This window comes from Numida meleagris, chromosome 4 (assembly GCF_002078875.1).
Source record: "Numida meleagris isolate 19003 breed g44 Domestic line chromosome 4, NumMel1.0, whole genome shotgun sequence".
NCBI lineage: Eukaryota > Metazoa > Chordata > Aves > Galliformes > Numididae > Numida > Numida meleagris.
Window position 1 is genome coordinate 92,544,433 of NC_034412.1, and position 23,578 is coordinate 92,568,010.

At 46.1% G+C, this 23,578-nt stretch overlaps 2 protein-coding genes across 3 annotated transcripts in view; one reads left to right on the forward strand and one right to left on the reverse strand.

Moving 5' to 3' along the window:
- Positions 1 to 17,752, forward strand: part of SMYD1 (SET and MYND domain containing 1) — a 24,883-nt gene extending 7,131 nt beyond the window's left edge. Inside the window, exons 3-11 of one of the 2 annotated variants that reach the window (XM_021396288.1) lie at positions 5,477 to 5,653; positions 6,350 to 6,563; positions 7,208 to 7,338; positions 9,213 to 9,251; positions 11,842 to 12,034; positions 14,033 to 14,125; positions 14,648 to 14,811; positions 15,583 to 15,751; positions 17,037 to 17,752. In XM_021396288.1, coding sequence (XP_021251963.1) covers positions 5,477 to 5,653; positions 6,350 to 6,563; positions 7,208 to 7,338; positions 9,213 to 9,251; positions 11,842 to 12,034; positions 14,033 to 14,125; positions 14,648 to 14,811; positions 15,583 to 15,751; positions 17,037 to 17,195 — 1,339 coding nt within the window. In that variant the 3' untranslated portion in view covers positions 17,196 to 17,752. The remainder of the gene's footprint in view (positions 1 to 5,476; positions 5,654 to 6,349; positions 6,564 to 7,207; positions 7,339 to 9,212; positions 9,252 to 11,841; positions 12,035 to 14,032; positions 14,126 to 14,647; positions 14,812 to 15,582; positions 15,752 to 17,036) is intronic. The other variant, XM_021396289.1, reaches the window with a different exon arrangement.
- Positions 19,529 to 23,180, reverse strand: FABP1 (fatty acid binding protein 1). Its single transcript, XM_021397100.1, has 4 exons — positions 23,073 to 23,180; positions 21,910 to 22,082; positions 20,150 to 20,242; positions 19,529 to 19,619 (listed from the first exon to the last, which is right to left on the reverse strand). Exons 1-4 carry the CDS (start codon positions 23,137 to 23,139, stop codon positions 19,569 to 19,571), a joined length of 384 nt encoding a protein of 127 aa, XP_021252775.1. The 5' UTR covers positions 23,140 to 23,180; the 3' UTR covers positions 19,529 to 19,568.

Consider the following 23,578-nt stretch of genomic DNA (forward strand, 5'->3'; position numbering starts at 1 on the left):
AGCCAAGTGGAGTTTGCCTGCTTCTTAGGCTATTCTGCTATCATCTTCTGTATGCTGTTGAGAAGAGGGGTGCCAAGCCGGACAGGAACAGAAATGAGGCAGGTGGACTTAGGTGTACTTTATATCATCTGTGTGTGACATTTATCATGTACAGAATGGGATAAACTCACTTCAAATAGCTTTTGATCATTTTACCATGTCCATTAAATATTCAGTGAAATCCTCCTCTATTCTTTTGCAGTACAGCTTGCCTTTTCAAATCAGTGAATGAGGTGCTCTGGGGGCTGGGTGGGAAATGTTTGGCAAATGTTTAGGTTGTGCATGTCTCAAAGATGAGGTGAATGTATTTCCTATGGCAGTACTCAGCCCTCTGTCCTGGCAGGTCCTACACATCTGATTCCATCTGAATCCAGTCCAAGCAGTCGCTAGAGGTATTTGCTTCTTTTGCTTTCACTGAGAGCTGTGCCTGTGGGAGTCATGATTTAGCTGACAGTGCTGTCACCTCTTGCATTAGTTGGCTGGCGTATTGAATCATTGCTTTTGTGACAGTAGCTATGTCCAGGATTAGTAGTGGTTGTACATCTCAACCACGTAACAGCAGAGTTCATGAGCCCCTCAGAGTCCAACTCAGCTGACACTTGGAGGAGAGGCCAAGGAAACCTGAGGCTCCTCAGAGAGTCATTTAGTGAGTCAGTCAGTGGCAGCTGCCCTCCAGGTCAGTCCTAAATCCCTGACCTGGCAAAGCAGAGGTGGGCTGAAGAAATCACATTTCTAATGAAGATCTTGCTTTTGACCAGGATTAAGAAAAAAATATATATACATACTCACCATTTTCACCACATGAACAACAACACTGAGGTGGTGGATGAGTAGCCAGAGGTCCCCCCAGAAACCTCAGTATACACTGACACAGCAGAAAGCAGTTGTATTGTCCCCATGTAAGGGAGCAGAACGCTTAGTCTTCAGGAGTTCAAACCTCCAGAAATCCTGGGCAGGATCCACACATCTCTCCAGACACCTTCAGTGCTACCTGGCCACGCAGTGCCCTGACCACAGGCTGCTATCCCTATGGGGAGAAGAAGCTCTGTGTGGAACCACATTGGGTTGTGTTAGGCACTTTCTAGGCAAGACAGAAAAGTTCATATAAACCAACGATTTCCACAGTCTGAAAGACTTGGGTTTAACCTCAGGCTGCTCCCGATGTCCTTGGAGGACATTAACTATTGCAGAGGGGATTGCAGGGGAGACTGTGGACCTTGGTGTCTTTGGTGTTGTCTACCTGCAAACCTACAGGTAACAGAACCTGTCATTATGTCCATTCCTGGGGCCAAGGGAGAGCCCAGTTTACCATCCCCATTCAGGGCATTTGGGTCTCTGGCAGGACAGGAGCTTTCAGGACTCTTGGGCAATTTAAGGGCTTACAGTCAGACAGTGCTTGAGAGACGTTTATTGAAGATTTGGGCAATTGATCTCAAATGCTCGTGTCTCTCAATTTTTCTTTATAGCACCAATAGCTGAGCCCAGGCCTTTTGAGGCCTGTCAAGTTATTAATACATCCATTCTTTTTTTAAAACCATTTCTGAACACAGAAGATCCCATGAGAGTTTTATGAGAAACAAGGTATTCTTTATACCTGCCATCCTACTCAGATTACTGTGAGCCAGTATTCTGGTATTTTTTTCATTCTTGGGGGGGTTGGGGAGATGAACTCCTGCTTCAGGACTGGACTTCTGCTGCACTGTATTCACCCCCAGCCTCTTATTCCTCTGTGCAGGGGAACTTCTTTAGCAGCCCATTCACTTCAGTCTGCTCTCAAAACTGGCAAGCAACAGGAGGGTGCCCCATTCCCTGTGCGAGATATCTCCCTGTGCTTCCCTGCACAACAAAACCATGTGGGTTTTATCAGCTCTCTGTCTCTCCTTTGCCTTACAAGGAATGTAATCTCTCTTGCACCTCTCTGCCCTCCTGACTTGACAGCTGACAGAGCACAGCATTGCATTTTTCACCACCTCCCAGCTATTTCATCTGACTAAATAGAGCTGGCTGCATCCCCCTCTATGGACACGTGCTCCCTCTTTCCCCATGCTGACTGTTTGCCTTTCACTGGACTCACTTCCCTGCACCAGCACTGCTTGCTGTCATTTTCCAAACCTCATTTTTACACATGGTGTTGCCTGCTGCAAATTATCCTGCTTTACATCAGTAGCCCTCTCCATCCTGCAAGAGCCAACACACAGGGTGGGTGGTTTCAGTAGCTCATGCACGGGTGCCAGAGGAATGAAAATGTATTTTAAGTTAACTGGGATAGAAATAAACATGCACGCATGTTTATATATATATATGTGTGTATTTATGTAGGGGGGAGAGGCAAGACAGTCCCGTGACTATGGGAGTGATTCCTACTTGTGGCACAGTCTTCTCTTGTGATTGTCAACTCATTTTTTCCTTCCTCATGCCTGTTTCCTTACTGTGGGCAATGATAATATTCCCTTGGGTTAGTGAGCTTTCTGCAATGAGGAGAACTTCCCCCAAGCACAGCGGTGTCTAAGCAATACGAATTTAAATTCCTTCTTGCTGCTGAGCCTGGCTGGAGGCAGAGAAGCATACAGCTGCCTGGAGAAGCAAACTGCTGGGGAAAAAAAGCCTGCTGGAACAGCAAGGAGAAAATCCCCAAAGGAAAATCCTCCTTCCTATTGAGATGAGTCACAGGAGCAAGCGGCTGGACATGTGAGACAGGGCACATGGAGGAGATTTCCCCTTGGTCCAAGACCCTGGGCACTCCTGGACGGAGGATATCAAATTAGGCTTCATCAGTATCCTCTGATATATTCCTCGCCCTTGGTTTCAGTTACATATATGCACTTGTAGGATGCTTTTTGGAAATCCTGTTTTGAAATCCCCAATCCCCCAGCTCCTTTTGAAAGCTGTTTCTCCACTGTGCTGTGCCCATCCAGCTCACAATAAACCACAGAGCAAGGAGCAGGAATAGCCGGTGAGCAGCACTTACTGCTGCTGCCACCAGAGACATGTCAGACTTTCAGACTGGAAGGAGGAATTTGCACTGGTAGCCTGTCTGCAGGGCAGCTTTAAGTGGCCTAAAGAGCACAGTGCTAAAGCTAACACCAGACTAAACAGAGCAGAGCACATCCCCACACCAGGCACTGCCCTTGGTACTTTGCTGTTTAATGGCACCCCCATGGGTGCCATATTCTGGGACAAGCACTAAATCATCAGTATTCTCAGCTCAGCATCATATTGCCCTTTGAATATGAAAATCCTCTTGGATTTATTAATAAAATCTTACGGTATTCATAAACACAAATGCTGCTCCCCAAACTTGGTATTACAGTCAGTCTGCCCCATGTCCTATCCCAGCTAGTGCTCCATGAACACTTCTGAGTTCAGCTTTCTTCTGTCTTCAACTGTTTGTTGTTGCTTCTCTGTCCCTGGGGCAATGAAAATCCACTCAACCCCTGGCAGTTGTGCTTTGGGCTGGCTGAGTGGGTTCCTCAGCCCTTCGTCCATCCTAAGCACCCTTCTGGAATCCCTGGGACTAGGAGAGCCCCAAAGCCACCCAGCCTGGTGTCTCCTGGTGTTAGACAGCCAAGAGACGTGCTGTGACTGATGAAGGGAGGAGAAGACATATAAGAGACTTTATGATGAGGAGATCTACCTTGAAGGAGGCCATTTTCTTGGCTTTCTTATGTCATTTCCAACACAATACCAAGTGCAGTGCTGCCCAAATAGCTACAGTTCAGGTCCGGTGGCAGAAAGAAGTGTCAAACAAAGTTGCTTTTTAATTCATAGGAAAATAATTTGGTTTCAAGCAGCACAAATGCAGAGTTCTCCTACATAACCACCTCCATCCATCAGTCCTCCTTACTGTGGTACACCTCTGGTCTGCTCACAGTCAGAGCATTTCTGATGTGTATTTTTATCCCCACAGTACGCCTGTGCCTAAAGAAAGCTTGAGATAGCAGCTAGGACCAACACAGATCCATGCTCATCCCTCTCACCCATTTTATCCAAAGTCTGCCAGGTGTTGTGGTGGTTGCTGCTCCTTTTTTTTTTTTTTTTTTTTTTTTTGTGCCAGGACCTATTCAGAACCCCTCTGGAGGGGTTTAAATTCAGCCAAATTTGGCAACTTTGCAAGCAGGTGAAGCACTCAGTCTGGCTCACTGCCTTCACATTGTTCTTATTCTACTGAGTGACAGACTCATTAGATGTCTGCTTTCTGCTCAGCAAGGGCCAGACAGAAAACAAAACCAGACTGAAAGTACTATTAACAGTAGTGGCGCTGAGGAGGAGCAGACAAGCTGCAGAAAAGAGCGCTGAGAGCTGGGGAATGCTTTATTGCTTTCCTCCTTTAAACAAAATATTTGTCTCTTTGGCGTAGCCAAATAGGGAAGCAACAGCATCAGGCAAGTGCATGAAGATTGAGCTAGGTGAGGCATTTGTCCATCCTCCCAAAATGTCTGAGGTTCCATCACACTGTGTAGGAGGAGCCCACAGACAGAAAGCTGGAAGGACCCTTGCTTGATGGAGTTGACCCATCACCCTCAGTAAGTTTGCACATGACACCAAGTTTGGAGGAAGTGTCAATCTGCCTGAGGGTAGCAAGGCCCTACAGAGGGACCTGGATAGGCTGGATCACTGGGCTGAGGCCAGTTGTATGAGGTTCAAAAAGACCAAGTGCTGGGTCCTGTCCTTTGGTCACAACAACCCCATGCAATGCTACTGGCTTGGGGCAGAGTGGCTGGAAGGCTGTGTGAAGGAGAACTATCTGGGAGTGCTGGCTGACAGCCAGCTGAACGTGAGCTGGCAGTGTACCCAGGTGGCCAAGAAGGCCAATGACATACTGGTTTGTATCAGAAAGTATAGCCAGCCAGAGCAGGGAAGTGATTGTCCCTCTGTACATGGCCCTGGTAAGGCCACATCTCCAGTTTTGTTCTGTTTTGGGCCCCTCACTACAAGAAGGATGTGTGTCCATAGAAAGGCAATGAAGCTGTGAGGGGTCTGAAGCACAAGTCTTACGGGGAGCAGCTGAGGGAGCTGGGATGGTTCAGTCTGGAGAAGAGGAGGCTCAGGGAGACCTTATTGCTCTCTACAATTCCCTGAAAGGAGGTTGTGATGCAGCAGAGGTTCGCCTCTTCTTCCAGGTAACAGTGATAGGATGAGAGGTAATGGCCTCAAGTAGTACCAGGGGAGGTTCAGGTTGGATATTAGAAAACATTTATTCTCTGAAAGAGTGGTAGTGCATTGGAACAGGCTGCCCAGGGAGGTGGTGGAGTCACTGTCTCTGGAGTTGTTCAAGAACCATGGAGATGTGGCACTGAGGGACATGGTTTGTGGGCATGGTGGGGATGGGTTGGAGCTGGACTCAGTGATCTTAGAGGTCTTTTCCAACTTCAGTGATTCTACGATTCTGTGATTCTATCATTGAGGCATGAGCTTACGTGTCTTTCTGTCCTTCCAGCCTGACACACGTCATCTGCCACACCTGCTTCAAACGGCAGGAGAGGCTCCACCGTTGTGGCCAGTGCAAGTTTGCTTACTATTGTGACCGGACCTGCCAGAGAGATGCCTGGCTGAACCACAAAAATGAGTGCTCTGCCATCAAGAAGCACGGCAAGGCACCCACTGAGAACATCAGGTGAGAGTGGACCCTGAGGGACTGGGCCCACAGCCTAGCTGGCCGGTGCACCACCAGGCCAGGGAATGGTAGGAGAAGATAGGGAATCTCTCTAGGGGTGCTGAGGGAGAGCTGGATGTCCTGAGTTGGATGCGGTGGGAGCTGGTTTGGGGAAGGCCACGAGCATCCCTGAGCTCATGGGCTGGGGGCTTGGAGGAACATCCATGGTGTGAGGGGGTTGTGCTCCTGCTTTTGTTTGGTGCTAGACCCCAAAAACCCTACAACAGCTGAATGGGGCAAGGCAAAGCCACCTTTGGCAGTTTAGGTGGGGAAAAGCAGGGATCCTTCAGTATATATTGATTTTGCTTCGTGTCCTGGCTCCATGGTAAGAAAATGGTAGGAATCCCCCCGGAATTTGAAGCAGCTGTCCGGGGCTGGGGTTCTGTAAGAATTGTCCAGATAAGAACACAGATGCCATGGGAAACCTCTGGATCTTCCTTTCCTTCAAAACTCCTGGATGGGGACCAGCTGTCAGCCAGCTGATGCTGAACTTGTTATGTATGGCCTGGCTGCACACAATGTTCCACCCATAAATGAATTTTGGCAACCCATCAGTCCCTGTCCTTGTGCTGGGTGGAGGAGCACCAGAACTTGGGTAGACAAGCACTAGGGTCTGCTGGTGCATGGTGCTAGCACCTTGGGCTCTCTCCTGGCCAGGCTGGCAGCCCGGATCCTGTGGCGGATAGAGAGGGAAGGCAGTGGTATTCCGGAGAACTGCCTGGTCTCTATTGACGATCTGCAAAACCATGTGGAGAACTTTGATGAGGAGGAGAAGAAGGACCTCCGTGTCGATGTGGAAAGCTTCCTGGAGTTCTGGCCGGCACAGAGCCAGCAGTTTGGCATGCAGTACATCTCCCACATATTTGGAGTGGTATGTCAAAGGGGTGAGAAAGCAAAGGGGGCATCTTTTAATGTTGTTGACTATGCCAGGTGCCCAAGGGAAGTCTCAAACCAAGATGAGTTGAGGATGCCTGACTTCATCCTTGAGATAGCCAAGAAAAGCATTTTCTACAGGTGGTTTGAATACTGCCACATTTGCCATATGCATTGATTCTGCACTGACAGAAAAACCTGAGGCACAGCCAGGTCAAGATCTGCAGTCTGTCTAAAAGTTGAGGCAAATGGCTCTCTCAATTGCAGGTGCTGCACTGTCATCACAAGCCCCACTGGGCATCTCTCTGCACCTGGAGGAGCTAAGAAAGTATATAAAAATATATTTAACCCCATGGGACATCAGCTTCCCAAAGGGACACACAGCATCCCAGCAGAGCGGATCCATTGGGCACAGGGAGACATCCATAGAAGCGACCAGTGCAGCTTCCCCATGTATAATTTCTAGAATTACCTTCTACAATAATCTTGTAGGCACTCCTCCTTTCTCCTTAAAGTTTGGAGGTGGGATACTAACATGCACCTTTTTTAAAGAATCAGCGGCAGCTAAGAAATCCTGAATGTTCATCCTGAGTTCGGCTTTTTCTCCTTTCATGCCTCTTCCTGCCTATGTTCTGGGACTAGATCAACTGCAATGCCTTTACCCTCAGTGACCAAAGAGGACTGCAAGCTGTTGGTGTGGGAATCTTCCCCAACCTCTGCCAAGCCAACCATGACTGCTGGCCCAACTGTACTGTCATCTTCAACAATGGCAAGTGAGTGCTTTGCTTTCCTCAAGCGCAGTGGGGATCTATCCTAACAGCCAATGCACACAGCAGACTGCTAACCCCGGAGTGTCAGATCCCTGCCCCAGAAAATCAATTCTCATTTCCTTCTCTAGTCCAGAAACAAAAAGTTAGGGTTTTCTTTTTAAAGAAGAGCTGTTTTTTTCTCCTGTTATTAAAAAAAAAAAAAAAAAGCTGCCCGATGGACCAAACAAGTACACAGAGATTTCGGCAGGGTTTGATCTCAAATCCAGTGAATCAGCAAGTAATTTTCCCTTGTGAGTTGTGAAATTAGACTCAAAATAAATAGATAAAGTGGCAAGTAACTTCCTAGATAGTTCCAATTGAGGCTTCATAAGCAATTAAGGAACACTTATAGTTAATGAATTATTGAAGATTACATTGAGTCCACAGTCCAGGAGTTTCTCATAACTGAAGCTTGCAGTCGGCTGTGCATCACTATCACTGATGCATTTATGGCCATCCCTAACACAAACCCTCATCTCTATGATAGTGTGCAGTCTCTATCTCTCTGATAAACATTTTAGCAATGGATTTTTAATTAGAAACGTGACTGTTATTTGCAAACTGAGTCACGTGCAAGTGCTGGATGCCTAACGTGCCCTGTGTACCCATTTCCCACCCAAATCCTGCAAGAAAACATCTGCAGGATCTGTGAGATTGCAGGGATCTCCCAGCAGAGCAAGATGTGGAGGCAGCTGCTGTCAGTGCCAGGGGCAGCCACCAGCAGGGATGCTCTGCCCTCCACCTCCTCCTAAGCCAGGACAAGTCTAAACTCTGCTGATCCAGCAGGCTGCATTGTGTGCAAGACATTAACTGGGGAAACTGCTTGCCAAAAACTCCACAGCTGCAGTGTTTTATCAATGTTTTCTGCTCAGTCTTAAGATTTTATACATTCCCATGTTCAGCAAACTTCAGTGCTGAGCCAAAGGTAAGCCCACAGCCTCCCCTTCTTTAACTAACATATTGCTTATGGACTCCAGCTCTCACTGCCAGTTTTACTTGCTAAAACAATACCAGTGTTTATCAAGCAGCTGGGGAATGAGCAAAGAGAAAAGATAAATGCTTTAGGATGGTTACCTTTGTGATCCAGAGCCAGCTGGAGCCTGGGCTCTATAGCCAGTTGCCCTGGATCACATACGGGGTGGCAGGGAGCCTCTCTAACCAGCTGGAGAAGGTAGCTGGCAGGGGTAGCAGCCCCCAAACCTGAGTTTCTGGGTGGTAAGTAAAGGAATGACATTTTGTTTGCACGGCAGCCTGATGAACTTCCTGCATGAATCCTCTTGCTGACTTTAAACTTTGACCACCTGCTTACTTCAGGTAATTGGCCAGCTAAATTATCAAGGTTTCTTGTCTAGGAAACCTGGAGATAAGAGCAGCTACTGTTGCAGGAACTGAGCTCTCTGTCAGCACTCGAGGCACAGCGCTGGGCTTGAGGACCCACTAAACTCGTTACAGAGCACAGTTGCTGATATCCCAGTCTAATTTCCATTTCAAGCTGCATTTTGGAAAGCATGACTACTGATGTCAGAGAGACGTTTCTGGTCTGCACAGAACCAGCCCTGCAAAATGTCAGCAGAGGATTCTACTCATCCACTGGCTGACAGCACTCCTAAAATCACAGTGCCAGGACAGCTGTCCCTGAAACCACTGTGAGCCAGTAATGGGTGATTTGGTTACAGTAGCTGTACAGGGACAGCAGAGCTCTTTGTACCTTTGTGCTGACTGACATGAGACAGGCACTGGGAGCTCCAGTGCCCCCAACCAAGATGATCCCAGTTCACCCAGTTTCTTTTGTTGTGCTTGTACCGGTGCAAACTGCGGATGTCTGTTTTGTCTTTCAGTCATGAGGCTGTAAGATCAATGTTCCACACACAGATGAGGTGGGTCACTCTTGAAAGTGTTGTCCTTCCCCTTGCCATGTACCCCTCATGCCCTGTTAATGACACAGCTGCAAACAGCACCGAGGGGCTCCAAAAAACCCTCTGTTTGCAGGAAACTTCCCTTTCTGTTTTCTGAACTTCTACTCCTCCCCTGTGTAAAGCCCCACTAAAACCAAACCTCACTTAACTCTGCATTTTATAGTCAGTTAAACCAATAGCAGTAAAGTCTCCCTGACTGCCAGTTCCCTCCCTTCCTTACTGCCCTCTCCCGTGGCTTCCTCCGTTTCAGTATTTCCCCTCCACTTCTCATTTCTCCCCCCCAGCTGCAGCAAGAGCATGAAAGTCAGAACAAGGTCTCACTAATCTTACATAGCCCAAAATAAAACCTTGCGTACTACGAGATGAGAAATGGTCGCGTTACTGACATACTAAATAGTCCACGTTTCTTCTGCAACAAACAGTGCCCTTTGAATGCATTGACTACAATAGCAACACCATGAGATGTAGGCTTCATCCTTTTTTATCATAGTGCCTGATTAATGTTTTACCTTTTAATGATGCCACTGTTACCTGATCCGAGCACTTCTCTTTTGCTAGAGTAATCACTAAAAAGTATGACAAAAAAAAAAAAAGGAAAAGTTCTTTACCTCAGCTCTTACACTTGGTATGTTATATCCAGTTACAGGGACACTGTTGTTTTCAAACTTTATTTCCAAAAAAACCCAGGAAATTTCCTCAAATAAGAGATGAAATACTACCTTGCCATTGACTCAGAGCATTACAGATAGGACCATAAAAGTGGGCAATTGGGTTTTACTTCTGATTAGAGTTGCTGTTTCTGGGCCACTTGAGTTTTGAGCTCCCCAGTGCTCTCTGTGCATGTCTCTCAAGGTCCTTGGGGCTTGGGGCAGACACTGGGGAGGCAGAGAGCACAGGATGAGCTTGGTGAGTTTATCAGCTGACAGTGTCTCTTTAACTGTAGATTTAAAATGTACCACGTGTGTCCAGGCTTGTCTGAAATGTTATCAATCCCCTCGTCACCACGGATGACTGCTTAAAATATACCTATGGTACTTAGGCTATCAGGGGCATCATAAAAGTCAAAGGTTTGCTTCTTTGGTTGCATGACTCACTTTAATGAGGATCCCATTAAGTGTGAAGAGGAATGTTTCTATGTGTAAACCTTTCTGATGGAAATTACTCCTTTTTGTGCACTTTCTCCTGGAGTAGCTGGTTGCACCTTTCTCTGGTTGGCATTTTCCTGTGGTTCTGACAGGTCTAATAGCTGCCTTTCGTTATGATGACATGTTCGGTGATAAATTTAGTATGAAATATGCTGTTGATATGATCTAATGCCCAGAGAAAGTCAAGAACAGCCTCAATGAGTAGTTTTCACAGCAGCTTTAGCAAAGCAGAAAGACCCCGAGAGCTTTTAGTCACCAGACTGCCTACAGTGCTCAGGTCATCAGCTCCCTGTCCTGGTGAGACATTTTGGCATAGAATCACAGAATGGCTTAGGCTGGAAGGGACCTTAAAGCCTGTCTAGTTCCAGTCCCCTGCCGTGGGCTGGTTGACCCCCACCAGACCAAGCTGCCCAGGGTCCCATCCAACTTGGCCTTGAGCACCTCAGGATATGGGACACCCACAGCTCTCTGGGCAGCTGTGCCAGGGCCTTACCACCCAGGAGCATCCCCCCAGGAGCCTTCTTCTAAAACACAGAGTTGACCTGACACAAACGTCCTGGCTTCGTGGTGAGACCTAAGGGAGGCAGCATGCTGTGGTGCTTATCCAGACCCCATGATGGAAGGATAGCCCGGAGGAACTAAGCCATTTAGCTTGCTGGAGTTAACATGGAGTTTGGGTGTCCACATTATTTAAGATGTCTTACAGAGAAAAACCTGAGATAAAGGTAGGTGCAAAAATTTGGCTTTCCAAAGGCCTGTCATCAGTGCAAGTGTTTGCCATGGGTTTTGGGTTAGTAACAGACTGGTGATTTCCTTGTGTTTGATATTGGTGTTAGGCATCAGCTCAGAAGAGCTATGTAGAAAATAAACTATTCCTGGTCAACTGTTTCTAAGGCTTTATGTAGAGATGCATGAAACGGGCTTGGGCGTCTCTTATCCTGCCCCCAGAGGGAACATCTCAACTTTTCAGGGTGAAAATGATACTGAAAGCAGCCCAGCTCAGGATCTGGGAGTCTAGCCAGAGTTCTACAAGCATCATGCAAGCTGCACTTAAAAAAGACCCAAAGTCCAAACTCAGCATTTTGCAAGGCTCATCATGTACTTCTGATCTAGGGGTTTTCTTGTGGTGAGATTCTTTCCAACCTAATAAGATTTTACATCTGGGTTCATCCCTCCATTCACCTAGGATTGGACTCTTCCTGCTTTTTAGCATATGCCAGTCAGGGACTGGCAGGGGGGCAGGACAAACTGGTGTGACTGTTCAGTTAACCAGACTGCTGCACATCTCAGCATTGCTAAAGCAGTACCTTAGGGCAAGGGCTGACTCTGGTAGCAGGATTTGTCCATGATGTCTCTATGGCTGCATTTGCTTCTCCGAGTCCATATGTCATCTTCTTTGCACCCAGGATTGAGCTGCGGGCACTGAGCAAGATCTCCCCAGGAGATGAGCTGACTGTGTCCTACGTGGACTTCCTTAATGTGAGCGAAGAGCGGCAGAAGCAGCTGAAGAAGCAGTATTACTTTGACTGCACCTGCGAGCACTGCAAGAAAAAGATCAAAGATGACCTGATGCTGGCAGTGAAGGAGGGGGACAAAAAGGTATGGTCCGGTGGTGCCCACACCCAGAGGTGACTGTGTCTCCTCCACAGCCTGGGGACACCCAACAGCACCAGAGTCAGGTTGCGGCAGGCAGTCTGAACAGTGCCAATGCAACAAACAAGACCAGAACTGAAACATTATTGAGCCCAACACCAAGTCAAACATGCACTGTCAGTTTAATCCCTATTATGCAACAGGCACGCAGGTTTTTATTTCTAAAAAGCCCACAAAACTTGGCTGTAACTCTAACCTAACACTCCAGCAACAAGCAGAATGATAAAATATTAGAAAATTAGGTCTAGGACTGAGAAAAAATGCAGGCATTTAGATTGGGCTTTTTACCAGGAACTGAATGGAATCAAAGTTTTGAACAACAGCAGAACAGAAAATACTATATTATTATGATATATATATATATATAATAGTTCATGGGGACAGGACCAACTGGCACTACCTAAGCTGCATGGTTTGTAAAGATGTATCATCATGTTGGCCCTGGGAAGCTGGGAATCCAGTCTTCAGATCCTCCTTGCACCAGCTGGTGAGAGTGAATTTGTTCTATGCCCTGACATTTCCCTGTGCACGGTTGCTTGGGCAGACCTACTAGGAAGAATTAGTGTGTTGGACCATTCATTTTTCAGTCATCTGTGTTTTGCTGGGAGGTCTGACAAGTCATCAAGTAGAAGGATGTAAGGCTGTGTCTTGCTGTCGGCATTAGGACGTGTTGCTTGGCCAGCAGCTCCTATTTTCGTAGCATGTTGATAGCTCTAAGATCTCCTTTTCTGTTCCTGTGCCCAAAGATATAATTGCTTAAATATATTTTTCCTCTGTGGCAGTGTTAGCTTAGGGGGAGTTCTATTCCTGTAAACTCTACAAAAGATAAATTGTTGCAAAAGATGTTGCTAAATAATCCCTTTGCTAAACTATCAAGCTTCACCTTAAAGCTAATCCTAGCTACTGAAACTCCCAGAAGCTGTCCCACATGCAGAAGCATTTTCATGTGACTTCCTATAGGAGTATTTTCAAATCACTCCTGCAGTGAACTGCATAAGAAACCTCAGCTCTCATTCAACGCCTGCTGCCAAGCACTGACATGCACCATCCCCTTACTGTGAACGTTCCGTATGTTCTGCAGTGTGCACTTTGGGGGAAATATGCTCCGCTATCTAAAGTGCTGGCATAGAAGAAGCCCCCTGGTAACTTTACATGAGATATGATTTCAGCTATTATAAATACCCTCCATCCACAATGAGCATCCGGGCTGACCTCACACACACAGAGCACATTGGCTGTATCACATTCCCCGAATTCAGGCAGCAGCACTCACAGCTGTGTGGAAAAAGCTCTATGAATATACGTGAGATGGACAGATTACATCCTCAACAGCCGCTCCAGCCTCTGGTCCTTCCAAATAGTAGCAAAGCTCCCATTGTTTATAATGGCAACAGGATTAGGGGTCTAGTAAATGCAAGAGAGGATTGTATGAGATAAAGCTGCTGTAGAAGTGCTGTTGAAGTGCCTGTTCTTGGATTCTTTATTCAGCATAGTGACATTAACATTACCTTTGAACATGCCCGTACCATTAGGACACCCTGTGTACTGCTCGAACAGCTGCTAAAATCTGACTAGCTGTGATAGTTTTAGTCTCATAATATGTAATAATAAATCATAACACATATATAACGATGTACATATGGGGCATATAGCTCTGAAAAGCTACTGTTTTTCCTTCCATACTAAATTTTCAAGAGCTTTTCTCAACTAGTTAAATCTCAGACTCCTCAAAAGTTCCATCAACCAAGTGTGGCAGAAAGCCAGAGGGGCCGTCCTGTGCTGTGAGTCCAAATCTCTGCGTTCTTCATTGCATCACTGGGTCTCTGCTTTCTGTCTGCTGGCCATGTGCCTCTGTTCTGTCTTGGTCATGTGTCTTGGATGTGCATAATGCCTGGGTGTCAGGTGGTGGATATTTCCCACCAATTTTCCTAACTTTGTCCCCAGCCTTCTGCAGAGACAGTGAAGGAAGTTATCCAGTTCTCCAAGGACACACTGGAGAAGATCAACAAGGCCCGCTTGGAGGGATCTTACCATGAAGTGAGTCCCTGTGCTTTTGCTCTCTTGCTGTGTATGCGGTGCCAGGGGAAGCAGGTCTTGTCCCTTTCTCAATCAAACATTTATGGGTGAAACAAAGCCCCGTCTCCATAATCTGAATGTCTCCAAGTTCTTCCTGTCCTCTTGGCAGTTCAGATCACAAAAGCATACGCAGATGAGCAAGTGGGAATGGGAAAGTTCACATCTCCACCTCCACAGGGGCATTAGGAGCATTCTTTGCATCAAGGTGCTTATAGAAGGTTGGGTGGATGGCAGGAGGGGCACAATCACTTCTTTCTTGCTTACTTTATGAAAGTAACCCTGGGAGAGGAAGATTAGAGCATCAATCATTTAGTTAGGCTAATGATTCTTGACATATGAAAGTATATCCTATCTTCCCCAGCCTTCACACGGTCTGACTTGGCCTCTAGGACTGGTATGGACCACACAGGGCTCAGGCGTGGCAGCTTCAGGGCTGGTGGTGCTCTGACTTTCTCCCCCTTTTTCCCTGCTTTCTGAATGTAGGTTGTGAAGCTGTGCCGCGACTGTCTGAAAAAACAGGAGCCTGTACTGGGGGACACAAACATCTACCTTCTAAGGATCCTCAGCATTGCCTCTGAGGTGCTCTCCTACCTCCAGATGTTTGAGGAAGCAGCTGAATATGCCAAGAGGATGGTGGACGGCTACATGTATGTCTCTGCTCTGTTTTTGGCAGCTCTCTGTGGTTAAGCAGTGTTAGGCAATGTGTTATAGAAGTTATTTTCTTAGTCTACTCCCATCAGGACAGAAGTGCTGGCATTCAGATTTTGATCTGATCACCAGACCAAAAGGAAGACCAGAGAGGAACCCATTCCTAAATGTACAGAAGCTTCCAAACACCTTGATTTACTAAACTGTAATTGCCAAGTGGTTTGGATCATCTTTCATTAGCCTCTTTGATTTGGTCAGAAGCATCTCAGGGCTTCCCTAGTAGAAAAGCACAGAGCCTGAGTGCAGAACAGAGAGGCCATCACTGCAGGACTTGGTCTGTTCCCCTACAACCTGCAGGAAAGATAAGTTGCAGAGAAAAGAGGAGCTGTGTCAAATGGCTGTCACTCAAGATATCCCTTCCCTCTTGAGTAATATGTGGCCTTGGCTAATGAGAAGTTGATGATTGCTGCCTTTTCAATTTAGGCACTTCATTATATCTGTTAAGTTGGTGACGGCTGTATGATAGGTCTCCAACCCAGGTGTCCAGCTCACCCTGTCTGCAGGTTGTTCATTCTCTTTCAAAACACCTTGTGTCCCTGTGTAACTCATGTCCTCCTGCCCCTAGCAGGGCTGCACGTTTCTCTGGCAACAAATTCAATAGAATCTTCAACTGAGTAAACAGTTTGCTCTTTGGAAAACACGTCACATAACTGACAAACATTTGGGAATTCAGATCTTTCCTGAACTAAAATTACTCAATGCTTTTCCAGGAAAATATACCATCCCAACAACGCACAGCTGGGGATGGCTGTGATGCGAGCGGGAGTGACCCACTGGCATGCTGGCCTCATTGAAGCTGGACACAGCATGATCTGTAAAGCCTATGCCATTCTCCTGATAACGCATGGACCTTCTCACCCAATTACCAAAGACCTGGAGGTAGGTGTCACGATCTCCCTTCTTGCCTCTGTTACCTGCCTGGATGATGTTACATTCAAGCTGTAGGAATGACTCATCTGTAAGAGAGATAGGTCAAGTTATGGCTGCTTCTTACTAGTGCCATCATTTTCTCTAGGTCACATTAGTCTGTTGGAAAATGCACATTCCTTCCTATGGGAAATTTTCAACCCTGAAAAATAGCTTTTATTCTGCACCAAGACATGCATTAAAAATAGCCACTGAGCCCCTGAATCTTTTTTTGAAACCACTATGCCAAAGGGCAGAGCCTCCCATTCTTCAAACAGCCTGACTTCATTGCTCTCAGATGGATGGCATTCCAATTTGGCTTTATCAAATTACACACGGTGAACTTGTTCCTGGCCAATATTCTTCATTTTATATTGAAGGCCATTCTTCTTTTTTTACCACTCTCTAGTCCTTCTGGGCTGCAATTTATTTATTTTTTTTTCTCAAATGACTGATAGGAGTGTTTCTTAGCTTAAGGTCAAGAGCTGCAGATCCCAGGAGAATTACACATGTTGAGCTATGATGAACTATTTATTACTGCATCTGAGGGCCAATCATTTCTTTATCCTTTAACTCACCCAATATGTCCTGTTGGCTTTATAGTACTCTCCTTTATTAACCAAAAAAATTACACAATGCCAAATTAAATCCTTTATTGATGACTGACACCCTAACAGCAGAGCTATAATCTTAGTGCAATTTTATATCATCAGAAAAATGATTGTCTTGTGCCTAAAGTAAAATTGTCTGCTGACTGTTTGCCTCTTTATATACATATATCTCACAGGATAAGACTCCAGCACCTTCATTCCTGAATTTCCCTTTTCACTTTCTTCAGGATGAAAATGGTGCATCTATGACACATGCTTACTTCTGTGCTACTGAAGGACCTTACAGACAGGTGTAAAAAGATTTCCTAAAATCCCTTCTGTACCTGTGTCATAATGCAGCACTACAAGTGACTGTTCATAGTGAATCCAGGGATGAGGTTTCCCAGCAGCCTGGAGAAGAGCTGGGAGCAGGAAGGGCTCAGGCCTTATTCACCTTCATAGGTCACAGGCAACCAGGTCTTGGAAAGTAAATACTACCTCTGTCCAGTCAGCCTTGTTTCTACTGCTGGGACACCTGGAGCAAGAGGCATCAGTCATTACATGGCTTAGAACATTCCTGATGGGCAGTCCCCATTTTTGGGCAGTGTTTTTTTCACTTGCTTTGAGATCTCCTGTGTGACAGGTGTTTAATCTGTTGTGTCTCTTAGGTCATGCGTGTCCAGACGGAGATGGAGCTGCGCATGTTCCAGCAGAACGAGTTCATGTACTACAAGATGAGGGAAGCTGCCCTCAAAAACCAGAAGATTCAAGTCATGCCTGAACCCAGCAATGAGGCCCCACCCGGCCTCTTCCACAAGAAGGAATAAATGCTGAGCTTGACACAAAGTCATGCTTGTTAGTTAACACCACCTGTGGCACCTCCAGACATGGGGAATGTGATATGTGAATGTGATACATCCCCAAGGATTGTTTCCAGTGCCAGTCTGAGAGCATGGACCAGCTGGGAGAGAGTGCTGAAAGTCTCCTGAGAGCTCACAGCAGAGGAGCTATTTGGAAAAAACATCATCATTTTCTACCACTAGCATTAAAAATCAAAGCAAGAAACCTGCTATAAAATTATTTACATTCTTATTGAAAGCCAGTTTCTGTCTGGGCAAGTCCTGCAGTCCTTAGTTAAGTTTTTAATTAGTTCTTTCCTACTTTTTTTCCATCACTCTCTTGTGGTGGCACCACTTCTTGCCAGTGATATCTATGTGTGGTTGACCAATAGACAGTATAAGTGGGAAGCTGGTTCCAAGAAGAGTCTTGTATGGCTGTGGGCATCAAGTGCAAAGCAACTAAGAAACACAGATGGTATTTTGTGTAAAGTGATCTTTTTCTAATGAAAAACTGATGAACAATTGTTCTGCAGCTGACGTGGGTGTAATATCAATCTGTATGGACTTTGTCCACAGTGACTTGGTGCCTAAATGGGGCTCCTATCTAAAGATAAATTAATTAAGAGAAGTTAGTTTGCTAAAAATCACATAGTATCCACAGTGGTGGCAGCAGATGGACATGAGATAAGTCCATGCCAGATGCTAGTCGCACCAGTGTGGTGCAGTGGCTGTGTGGATTGCTCTAACTGAACAGGCAGTTCCCCATGAGGGGAAACCCCCTTTGCTCAGAGATGGGGGCTCTGATGCTTATCCATACCTGTCCTTCATCTTAGATGGGTGCTTAATCAGTTTTCACTGAGCAAAAAAGGATAGTCAATGGATTGGCTGCCAGTGGGCAGCCAACCGAGATAAAGAAAAGTCTAATGGCAATGGACGGATTTCCAAATAACAAAAAAATCTACCCATCTATAAACCCAACTGATTTGCTCCATCTGGAGCAAATTCATTGATAATGAATAGATGAGAAAGGATTGTTTATTCAAAAATCCCCTACGCGTTCCTCAGCAGAGTAGCAAGAATAACAAGAAAAAAAAAAGGCCTTTTCCTCTTGACATTTATCAGTGATTTTGCTGATGGTCCTCCTGATCTAAGATGAGTTTGCTGGAGACAAACTTCTGCTCTTCAGGAGATGTTGAGCTAGATCCTTCCGCTTGTCAAGGAGGTACTTACCTGACCTCCATTGTGACCATCTGTGTAGGTTCAGTTCCCAGCATGAAGATCAATACCAACCTGTAGCTTGAAAACCTTCTCTGACGGGGAAGTTATGGGACAGATGCACATAAGGACAAATTAGTCCTTTAGCAGCACACACTGGGATTGTAGAAGGAGATAGGGAGGCATTGGTGTTGTTTTCCTAACATCCTTATCAACTTTAAATCACTGTGAGCACATCATCCTAGATAGGTATATCACACCAGCAGTATGCCCATTTCCCAGCAAAGATTCCCAGTCAGCTTTCAAGCATAGAGCTTGGAAACGGCAGCTAAGAAGGGAGAATTTTGGGAAACCAGGTCTCCATCCAGTCTGCAGCACCAAGCTTTGGGATGACCATGGTGCTCCTATGTCTATGCTGTGAACAACCAGTGCTGACCTCCTGCCAGAAGAGAAAACCGGTATTTCACCCCAGATGAAGTTAATTTCCAGTAAACCAATTTATCAGGCACAGTTTGTGGCAAAACAGAACACCTAAAGGCTCTCTGGTGCCCTTCTGCTGGTTGGAAGGGATGGAGAGGAGGTAGTGATGGGGTGGCTGGAGCCCATAGGGTCCTCTTGTGAAAGAGTGAGCATAGGGATGGCTACTGGGATGCCTGAACTCCCCCAGTGTTGGTCTCTGCCCCAAGGCAGAGAATTCCAGGCAGAACCACCAACATCTGCCACTCTCAATCATCCCATCCTTTGTCCTTGCCAATCACCTTGATGTCACTTTGGCCAAGTCTTTAAGGAAAGGGAACAGAACCCTTTCTCTGGTCCTGGCACAGTACTTTTCCATCCACCCAGCTGTGGGTGTACAACCCATCAGTACTTCCCAAGATGGATGGTGGTGTCTGTCTCTCAGAATGGGGCTGGCAGAGCACTAGGTAGTGTGCAGAACATCTGTGCTGACAAGCAAGCAACACAGAGGGTCTCACAATGGCTTGGCTCAGCCTGCTGCCCAGTTTTTTCCCAGGGTTTTTGTGAGTTTTTGAGGCTTGCATCTCTTCATAGCAACAGCAAAGATGTTTATTATGAAGATGTTTTAATACAAATTTTACTTTAATGGACACGTTTTACACAGTAAAATGATAAGTGTGTGCAGGGTCTCTAGACTCTCTTGCTAACTCTCTTGTAGGTGAGGTCTCCCATAGTCATTGTCTGAAAAAAATAGAAATTGTTAGCTTTGCATTGCACTTGGCTCCAAACCCTACTTGGAAAGGTTCTGGTCTTGCAAATCAGTACATGACTGATCTCCAATCTATCACCTATAAATCAAATTATTAAAGGTTTGAATATACTCATGACTACCCCAACATAGATAAGGATAATCTGACCTTGACTGGAATCAATGTACTGCACATCTTCTCTTTACAGGTGCCAGGCCCTATCCTAAACCTATAGCTCTGGCTGAAAACATGCCCTTGTTACATGTAACTTTGATCAGCAGTGCCTAGTAGGGTCTCAAAGGGCACTTTGTGAATCAGACTGTTTCAAAAACAATGCCTTCATTGCCTGGCCAACCGATCAGCTTTGGCTACTGAGCCTGATTGCAAGCATGTGCTTATCTCTAGCACCTGTTTAAGGTCTCTAGCATCACTGGAGGCTTTGCAGTGCCTGCCCCTTTCAGACCCCTGAAGGCAGCTGTCTGCACTGTTAATCTGGCCATTGCCCTTCACTTCTCTACTTACATGGGTGATGGTGTCTCCGTTGAGTTCGGTCACGGATGTCACCCCCTTCAAGTTAGCAACCAGTTTGTTGTTACCTTCCATGTTAACAATACACTGGGAAGACAGGAAGAGACGAAGGCATTCATGTTAGCACTGCACACCCCCTGCATTTTGTCCTTCCTCTTCTGTACCAAGCTGCTACTATCCCCTGTGAAAACTGTTTGGAGCAAGCTGCTCCCTTGTGATTTTGGCTTTCCCAAGAGGAGGAGGAATTATTGTGCTGGCGATGACTACAACACAGCATGAGTATGGGTGTTCACTTTGGGCTCTGCAAGCCACTATGACAGAGATGCAATTTTGCTAGAAAGGTCTCAGCTGTATGGATATGTCTGTTGAGTTTCTGCACCCCAGGAACTACACATCTATTAAGGCTTCAGACAGCATTGACACCCTCAAGGCAGCCTTGACTGATTGTTGAAATTACTCAGAGAAATAATGCAGCAAAACCCATTTCTGTTCATCTGTTTGTCCATCTGCATGGCATCTTCATCTGCCCTCAAGCTGCTGATTTATGGAAAGTAAAACTCTTCTCGTAGCCCCTGGTTTCTGTTCAAGGGTCTTCAGGGATGCTGGAAACTATACAAGGCAAGTACTGCTCTCAGTAGCTCACTGAGGCATTTCCTTAGTGATCATTCCTCCTGCTTTCAAAAGTCCCTGCAGTATCAACTTCTCCCAGTGTAGAGCTGATACGCAATATTTGCTAGTGGTGCCATCTTGACATTTCATGAATCACTGAAAAGCATTGTCCAGGAACTGGAGCTGACCAAGTTTCCAAAGTCATAAATCCTCACCTTGCCAAATCATCTCACCCAGTGTAAACAGCAGAAGTGGAACAGGCTGGCAGGCAAGCTAACAGCCTCTGGGACTTAAAAGGACAGGTTTATTGGTTTATGATTCATTGGCTGACTTTCTTGTGCTACCTTTAAGTCAACAAAATGAAGGGAGAGTATGTTTTGTTTTGCAGCGTAACAAAGTAAACCTCTTTTCACTTCAAATCTTTCACACTTCTTGCAGTCAGAAGAATTTACCAAAGCCTCTCTATCCTCCTTTTCCAAACTGGCTATTAAAACACTGGCTTCCACTATTTCCAGTGAAATAGCTTTAGAAATGCAGAGCTTCATCTGCAGAAATTCTGAGAGGGGAGGTAGTGTGGTGCCTTGTAGAAGCAGAGGGGAGGTGGAAACCTCAGAGAGCCAGGCTCTGAGTTTGTCAGAAGGTCGCACAGCAATGCCTTATCACTTTCAGAAATTTATTTTTAAGAGACTTGCTGAGGGCCTGCAAGGAACAGGGCTCCTTGCAGAGTGTCAGACCTGCAGGCTTGGTTTCAGCAATTAGACCCTTCCCATTGTATTAAATCACATGTGCAAACTGCAAGAGGCAGAGTCGGGCTGGGGAATTACCCAGCTCTTGCCCCAGTGTTAGATTTAATAACCTTGATGTGATTGTTCCCTTTAGCCCCTGTGCAGGGGGATGGCTGGAATGGAACAGGTTGCCCAGAGATGTGCTGGTTGCCTCATCCCTGGAGACATTCAAGGTCAGGCTGGATGGGGCTCTGAGCACCCTGATCTACCTGCAGATGTCCCTGTTCATTGCAGGGGAGTTGGACTGGATAGCCTTTGAATGTCCCTTCCAAATCAAATGATTCCATGAATCTATGAATCTATGAGATGCAATGTCCCTGAACCCCTGCAGCTTGGGCAGAGGGGGAACTGATGGCTCACCTTGGCCTTCTCTCCTGACAGCAGCTCCATCTCACACTCCTCCCCAATGGTGAACTCATTGGTCATTACTTTGGGGCCAGTAGTCACAGTAATCTTGAACTTATTCCCATTCTGCACAATTTCTGAGACGCTCTTGATGTCCTTGGCCTTCTGGATCCGGTCATCAGGAACCCCTGCACAGGAACAAGAGATGTTAGGAAGACCTTGGAGCCATCACTGGGAGGACTGCTGCTGCCTAATGAGTGCAATGGGAACTGAGGACACAGCTTGGAGGATTTCTGTTCTATTGTGGAAGAGCCTCTCAGGGACGACAGCTCCTCAATGGCCATAGGGCCTTGATGGGTAGGAGGAATAAGAAATAACTCCTCCTGGTTTTTGTGTGGGAACTAGAGTTCTCCCTTGTTCAAGGAAGTTGTCTAGAGTAGAACAGCTATCTCTCTGGCCAAGCAACAGAGGGAAAGAAGTTTTCGTTCCCTCACTGAGAAGCAATCAGAGAAAATTGAATAAATCAAGGAAGAAGGAGGAAACCTTTTTTTTTTTCTTTTAAATGAGATTCAGGGTCCCTCAGAACCTGGTCACTGAAGTCTTCTCCCAAACCATGAAGCTGATCTGGCAGGTAGAGCCCCTCCAGCTATGCAGAGGTATTGCATCCTTTCCTCAATCCCTGGTGGAAATCAAGCCAGCCACGTTCATCACTAAGCATTTAGACAACCTGACTATTTTTCTGATGAACGGTAGAATCTGGAGCTGTGCAGCGGTGAGCAGTGTCCTGCTCACTCTCACGTTTCACAACCTGATGGGGCAGCTCTACAGCTGCCTGAAGCTAGCAAGGTCCCTCTGGATTAACACGTGTTGCAGCACCCGGCCCGCTGGCACACGGCTGCAGGGACTGCTGGGACTGTCCTTCTGCAAGCTGTAAAATTACACCAAGCATCGCCTGACCTCAGGCCATCAGTGAGAGTGATGCTTTCCCTTCTATTTTGAGGTCATATCTCCATGCACACATATTTAGAAAACAACAACTGCAGAGTAACAGACAGAAATAGGAAATCTGACAGATTGCTTTCAGTCTACATCAGCAGCACATCAGCATGGTTGGGCTATTCCAGATATCAGCAGAAACTGCTGAGGCAAAGCAGCACACAATGCATGCAGGCACTTACCAAGGGCTTTCATAAAAGGCTCAAAATTTTCTTGGTACTGGAGCTCATACTTTCCACTGAAGCTCATGATGAAAGGCTCTCTGTGCTCCCAACACAAGAGAAGATGCCTTGCTGGTATGCACAGCTTGGCTTTATAAGGACCTTTTGCCCTAATGTTGGTCAGAGGTAAGATGATGTAATTCCTTTATTGCCATGTTCAAACATTAACATAAAACTGGGCAATGGTCAGTGATAAATTGCTCTACAACTTACAGACCTCGATTTACAGTGCGGGGGCAGAGAAAGTCACATATTTTATGGAAGCAGCAACGTGGCATCCATAAACATACAGTAAAAAAAAAAAAAATTGCAAGAAGATTAATTCTATGAATTCTATGATTCTAATTATCAAAGGAACAAGACAATTAATCTAATCAGCTTACAGTCTGGATGTGCACATCTGAAAGAGGAGAAAGTGGGGAAAGATGATGATGTCCCTTGGAACTGGCACCAATGGGGTTTCTGGT